This window comes from Populus euphratica, unplaced genomic scaffold (assembly GCF_000495115.2).
Source record: "Populus euphratica unplaced genomic scaffold, PopEup_1.0 scaffold254.1, whole genome shotgun sequence".
Taxonomy (NCBI): domain Eukaryota; kingdom Viridiplantae; phylum Streptophyta; class Magnoliopsida; order Malpighiales; family Salicaceae; genus Populus; species Populus euphratica.
This window is the reverse complement of record NW_011500137.1, coordinates 314,324-321,582: the sequence shown is the minus strand read 5'-3', so window position 1 is coordinate 321,582 and position 7,259 is coordinate 314,324. Positions and strand designations below refer to the sequence as shown.

The window sequence follows — 7,259 nt, the reverse complement described above, 5'->3', positions numbered from 1 at the left end:
GATCTCTTCTCTCCTATTCACTCTCAGCTCGCTCCACTCGATCCTGAAAGGTTGCAATTTTCAATTCTTTTGAAATTTTATATATCTCTTAATTTTTTCAAATTTTTTATTTATTAATTGTGTTTTTCTTATCTCGTTAATGCAGTAAAAGAATTCGAATGAGCCACAAGGTTAGTTCGAAATCTCCCTTCATTCCTTTCGGTATGGAGTTAGTGATTATGTTGGAGTTTTAAAGATTTACGATTGCAAACTTGTATCCATGCCGGGATTTGCTGTGTAGATTAGTGTGGAGTATAAAGGAATCAAAGTGGGGAGTGAAATCGTTCCAGGACAAGTTAATTCTGCTGCAGTGGAAGCTTCAGGGTCTTCTACTGTCCTTGCTATTTCGGGTATTGATGTATTCTTGATTATGCGCCTGCATGTTTATTTGCTTATGCTAATAGTAGACCTTGTTTTGTGCGTAAGTGTTGATTCATTTAGGCAATAAAAGATCTTGATAATGAATTTGGTGACTCGGTTAGGATGCTTTGATTACGGCTAGGATGCTTTGATTGTCTTGCAGGTCCAGGTGATTCTAGGGTTTCACAAAAAGGTGGAGCTCAAAATGCATTAGTTGTTGGTCCATCTTTGCAACCAAAGACACTGTGAGTTCTCTATCTGTGTTTGGTTTTATTGCAAAGACTGACATGGACAACAATGGCCCTTTTAATATTTTTTACGTCTTTCATATCTTCTACTGGTTATATTTTTTCTGATATTTTGACTATCAACTTTTTTATGTATTTTTTAGTTAGTAAATGTGATCTTTCTGTTTATCTTCCCGGCCTTGTTTGAATATGCCCTTGCATACACATCTTTTCAAGATGATAAACTGAAATACTGATCATGATTGATTTGCATGATTAATATAATGTCATGATTTGGAGTCACGGTTTATGAATTCTTTGATACATATGAATTCAGGAGTAGCGGTTTATGTCATGATTCTTCTTCTTCTTCTTTTTTTTGACATGCAAGTGAGTTATTGTTGTACTTTGGAATTTTTTTCTGTTGGCATATAATTTTCATATTCTTATCAGGAATGATGTTGGTGTTTCGGGCAAAAGCACTTCAGTGATTACTGCTTCTGGTTCATCTGAAAGGTTTATGTTAATCCCTTTTTTGTTTCATGCTATATTTCATAACAAATGAGACAAACATCTACGCTTGGATGTTTATGTAATACTTGCCCACTGAGATGGATCTAACCAGAATGTATTGATTTGATTTTTTTTTTCCTCATCTCATCTCTTTGTTGTTTGCTTCATTTTTTTTAAAAATGGGACAGCTGTTTTTCCTACTTATTTTGCCCAATAATCTTACTAACATATGTTGTAGTCCTCATATGCATGTCACATGTAATGTGACTATTTGGCTTACCTTTTGCTTTCTGTGTAATAGGAACTTCTCAACCTCCGCGATAATGGAAAGAATCCCGAGCAAATGGCCTCGCCCTGTCTGGCATCCTCCATGGAAGAACTACAGGGTAAGAAATTTTTCTACTTCTGTTGGGGAAGGTTTGGTGGCTGTGTGGGTATTTTGCTCAAATGTCACTTCCAAGTGATAAATTAATTGTCTATTTTGTTCCTTCCAGCAACTGTGGTTCTTGTAGAAAATGCATTAATCTAGTCTACTTACAAATATTTTATTGTGCATCTTTGTCTTTTTTTTTTTTTTTTTTTTTTTTAATTCAAGTCATTCATAAAATTGGATATGGCTATCTCTTCAAATGACAAATCAGACTTTGTTTCAACTTTCTAAGGCTAATAATTGATTCACTAACAATAATGAATGTGTACAAACGTGGGCCAGAAAATTTGGTATAGAGGAGAGTATGCTAATTTCTATGATCATCCTGTCAAGTGTTGGCTCTTGATTGTCTTACTAGATAGTCTGTGCACTGCTAATATTGTTCTCTGAGCTCTTCAATTGCTTTCATATACTTGTGATGTTGATAATGCCGCATCTCTGCTTCTAATGCTGAGTATTTGTCTTTTCCATTAAAATATGTCACCACAAAGTACCATCAGACAATTCTTATTTTGATCCTCAATTGATTACAAGTGGTTTTGCTTGAACTGCTTTTGGTAGTTGAGTGCAAACCCAAAGGTGTTATTCATCGCTCTTGGTTGATTGTGCAGGTCATTAGTGGCCATTTGGGTTGGGTGAGATCTATTGCATTTGATCCAAGTAATACATGGTTTGGTACTGGTTCTGCTGATCGAACAATCAAGGTATTAAGTTTTTAATATTCCTTCATTCAGTTAGTTTGATGACATTTACTGACAACAGAATAACTGATCTTACATGTAATTGGCTGTTTGAACTCCAGCTAATTCATGATTAGGATTCACTTTCCTGTCAATTTGAACTCTTCTGCATGTTCTGTTAATCATGTCATTTCTCATTACATTACTGGATCTGAGTTTCCAATTCATTTATTTGTGTAACAAATCCATTTCTTACTATGGACCTGCATAATCTAAAAGTTCTAGAAATTTTAAATTTCAGCATAATACTTTCATGTTTGATGATGTTCAGAAAATGTATTTCCAAGAAATGGTAAAAGCTGATATACTTGGCCATTTCAAGCTGAACGGTCCATGGAAATTGAGTCCTGTTGCAAATGGTTGTAGCCAGTAGATAATTTCCAAGAATGTGATGAATTTAATTTATGCTGTTGCAAAGGTTATTACTTTTCAGGAGTGCCAAATTAGAGTTCTTCAATGAGTATTTTCCCTTTATTATGTAGATTTTAGAGTATTCACTAGACTGGATTTCTCTCCAATTTTCATAGCAACTTCTGTTGGCTTGTTTCATTTCCTCCAATTTGGGTGTAGTAGATATGGGATGTTGGGAGTGGAAGGTTAAAGCTCACACTAACTGGACACATTGAGCAAGTACGAGGTTAGTTGATGATAAATCATTGCTGGTATGAATTGCTTTTGGTTAATCATGCTGTCAAGGGATTCAAATGTTGAGACCGTCTCTTTGCAGGCCTTGCCGTCAGCCAAAGACATACCTACATGTTCTCTGCTGGTGATGATAAACAGGTTAAATGCTGGGACCTTGAGCAGAATAAGGTGAGAACTTATACCTAAGTAACCTAGCCAGAGCTATAATGTGAGTGAATCTGCTTGTGAAACTCATGTTTTCTGTGCAGGTTGTCCGGTCTTATCATGGTCATCTAAGTGGTGTCTACTGCTTGGCCCTTCATCCTACTATTGACCTTTTGCTTACCGGGGGACGTGATTCTGTCTGTCGGGTATGGAATTTATTTGTATGATGTGGTTTTCTTCCTGCAATAAAGTCAGCAGTCTGTTTAGCTACTCAATCAGATTAAAATTCTTGCTGATTTTTTTATATAGAAAGATAACATGTCAAAACTGTTCTTAGGTCTGGGATATTCGTACCAAGGTGCAAGCTTTTGCACTGTCAGGGCATGATAATACAGTGTGCTCAGTTTTTACTCGACCTACGGTGTGTGATTTTTCCTGTTATTTCTTGTTTCATATTACATTTTTCTCCTGATTACTGTTGCTACCTCATGCTTTAAATTTTCAAATGATATTTATAGTTTGATAAATGCAAGTCAAAATAGAGGGAAATTAATTGTTGCTTTCATTATTTAAGCTCCCTTTTTGTGTCCTTAACATCATTGGTTAAATGTGCTTCTTTCTGTTTCCAGGATCCTCAAGTGGTTACTGGTTCCCATGACTCAACTATTAAGTTCTGGGACCTTAGATATGGTAAGTTACATTTCTTGGGAGGATTGGATTTCCCTTATAATTTTTTCATTCTATAGATTTTTTTTGAGTTTAGAATGATGGTTTTTCTGGCTTGTAGGTAAGACCATGTTAACTCTTACACATCACAAGAAATCTGTGCGAGCCATGGCACTGCATCCGACAGAGTAAATTTCCTGCCACCGATATTACCTGTTAATGCCTGTTAATGATACAGCATAGTTCTTACTATACATATATAATCTTTTTTATGCTGCAGGCATTGCTTTGCTTCTGCATCAGCTGACAACATTAAGAAATTTAATGATACAGCATAGTTCTTAATATAAATAGATATAAAATCTTTTTTATGCTGCAGGCATTGCTTTATTACCTGTTAATGCCTGTTAATGATACAGCATAGTTCTTACTATACATATATAATCTTTTTTATGCTGCAGGCATTGCTTTGCTTCTGCATCAGCTGACAACATTAAGAAATTCAGTCTTCCAAAAGGAGAATTTTTACACAACATGCTGTAAGTTCTCAAACACAATATCTAGTTGCTTAAACTCTACAGTCATCCGCAAGTTGTACATACATGTGTTTCTTTTTGTTTTTGTCTGCCTGTGTATTTTGATGACTGAGATTCTGTTAGATGACTGTGATTGCTTAAGCTGTCTTAAGCTTGGTGAAATGAATTATGAATTGATAAGAGCATAAGGAAATCTATTGCCCTTGTAATATTTATCTTTATTGGTCATTATGGGTGAAAGGGAAATGGTTTTGAAATTTTTATCCTATATGTTTGCATAACTCTTTATGTATTATAGCCTCTTCGGTTGTTAACATCCTGTGGTAAGATTGGTAACCCAGGTTGTTAACATCTGAATGAATCCCTTTCTTTTAGGGACTGGATAGAGTTACTTTCAAAACTAGTTTTAAGACAAGGGCACTGTGTAATTTCATTTCGCTATTGAGAAGTGATTTGATTATTCATTGCATGCATCTGACATCTTTGCATTGATATTCTGTCAGCATGATTATTCATTGATACTCTGTATAATTTCATTTCGCTATTGAGAAGTGATTTGATTATTCATTGCATGCATCTGACATCTTTGCATTGATATTCTGTCAGCATAGTATGTCTAATAACCTGACCTCTTACTACTTGGAGCAGCTCTCAGCAGAAAACCATCATTAATGCGATGGCTGTCAATGAAGATGGTGTTATGGCTACAGGAGGTGCGCTTCTGTGTACTTTTTAATCATGGTCCAAGCTCTACTGATTTGCTGTCTGAAGTCATAACATGTTGTAGTTCCTAACTAGACAGAGATCACCAGTCATAATCCATGTCTAATGCCTAAAATCTTGTCCCAGTCCCAAGATTGTTAATCTTTGGTTTTGGACCCTTGATATCCTCTCACATTTGGTTTGTTTCTTTTTTATGGGTGAATAGGAGGAACATCCACTTCCTCATTTGTCTCTGCATTGAAAAGAAGTTGGCAGTCTTGGATATTTGCCGAGTTTTATACTCATTTGTCCAAAACATTGTTTTAGGTGACAATGGGAGCTTATGGTTCTGGGATTGGAAGAGTGGACATAATTTCCAGCAAGCACAGACAATTGTGCAGCCTGGTATGTTTCCCACTACCTTTTCTGATAGATTTGGTATTGTGTGGAAAGGGAAAGAGGTTTATGCTGATATCTATTTGGCCCCAGGTTCATTGGATAGTGAAGCCGGTATATATGCTCTCTCGTATGACATGACCGGTTCGAGGCTTGTTACTTGTGAAGCTGACAAGACAATAAAAATGTGGAAGGAAGATGAAGATGCCACTACAGAAACTCATCCCCTCAACTTCAAGCCACCAAAAGATATCCGGCGGTTCTAATGACTCTGCTTGCTCCTATTCGCTATCATACTCAGGAGCAACATTTTTGACATAATATAACATGTAATCAGCTTTTGTTGTATTCGCAGTTGCTTGCTATGAGCATGAGAACAAGTAAAACTCCTCAACGTAAGCGTAGCCTTGAAAAGTTGATGGTGCAATTCTTAGCGTTCTCGTTTGGCTACTGTAATTCCTTCGTGTGGCCTGGTTCGTTTTGGATTCAACCTAGATTGGGAACTACTTTAGGGTTCTTCAAATAACTAAGAAAATGAAAGGGTGAATAACTCAGTTTGTTGTACAGTATTGCAAGTCTTTAACGTATCTTTATCTTTCTAGTTGTCTCTTATGTTTTTGTATAACATTCAATTCTCAAATATGTATTCTAAAACCAAATTATATTTTTCATCTAAAAAATTGTCATTGATACGTAAGTTTTTCTTTTTTAAAAATAAAATAAAATTATGTTTTAGCTTAATTTTAGGACATTACAAAAAAAAAAATGTTGAATGTTAGTTTTATTATAGTTTTTTCTTTCTTCTCTCTTTTTTCTCTCTTTCCTTAGAAATTCATGCCTGACCTTTCAAAAAATAATTGTGTTCTCTAGTTTTTGATTTTATCAATTTTATCCCTCCTTTTGATTATTATTTATTTAGCTTTGGATGTTTTTTGAAGGTATTTTGGATATTTTATTCAATTTGATTTTTTTATTCAATTTAGTCCCTTTATTTTTTATTACTCTATTTCTATTTTTTATATTTTTACTTTTTGCAATTTTTTCCCTCCTAATTTTATTGGATTTTTTTTTCTTAATTCATTTTTGTCCTTATTCTTTTGATTTTTATATTCTTATTATTTTCGTGATTTATCTTTTTCTTTTCAATTTTATCCCTCAATATTTTTTTTTATTTTTTTTTTTATCAAGTTTTGGTTTTCATTTTTTACATTTATTTTTATTTTTATTTTTATCAAGTTTTGGTTTTCATTTTTTTGATTACTTTTTTCATCCTTTTCTTAGTTTTTTTTTCAATTTAGCCTCTAATTATTTTCTTTCCTTTTGTTTTTATATCATATTTGGTCTGTATTATTTGAGTTTTAAATTGTTTTATAGTTGAATATTTTACTTTGTTATTTTTTTATGGTTGCCTCCCAATATGACAATTGTTTATTGAAAATTAATTTTTTTTATTTCAAATTCATAATTTGACACTTGATTATTAAGATCTTAACTTCATTGTTTGTTCTAATTTCTTATTTTTTATGTTATCTCGATCTCATATCTTGGGTAATAGGTTAATCAAGTTAAACATGGTTAACTCAGATACTTTTTTCTCAATCTTTTTAACCAATTGATTTCTTTACAATCTTATTATTTAGCGTTAAATTATTGAGTCTTGAGTTATGTGATTTTTTTACTTTTATTTTTGTAGGGTTTTTCTAAGTGCAAGTTAAGTTAATGACACGACTAAAATATTGATGTTTTCTTCCAAGTGTAGGAATGTTAAAGTAATAAATAACCCTGCAAGACCGAGGTCGAACCATAGGGAGGTTAATTGTATAAATTGCAGATAACAATAATACAACAACAACAACAACAA

At 33.7% G+C, this 7,259-nt stretch overlaps 1 protein-coding gene across 1 annotated transcript; it reads left to right on the top strand.

The window, feature by feature from the left end:
* On the top strand, positions 1 to 6,003 carry LOC105110541 (protein pleiotropic regulatory locus 1-like; the record flags this gene model as incomplete). The annotated part of the gene is made up of 17 exons (XM_011005613.1): positions 1 to 50; positions 146 to 170; positions 281 to 389; positions 563 to 644; positions 1,080 to 1,142; positions 1,441 to 1,525; positions 2,181 to 2,273; positions 2,883 to 2,946; positions 3,037 to 3,122; positions 3,203 to 3,304; positions 3,436 to 3,519; positions 3,728 to 3,788; positions 3,886 to 3,952; positions 4,226 to 4,303; positions 4,949 to 5,013; positions 5,330 to 5,407; positions 5,492 to 6,003. Coding segments are annotated over 17 exons (1,365 nt in total), but the record flags the coding sequence as incomplete, so codon positions are not given.
* Between the last annotated feature and the right edge of the window lie 1,256 nt (positions 6,004 to 7,259).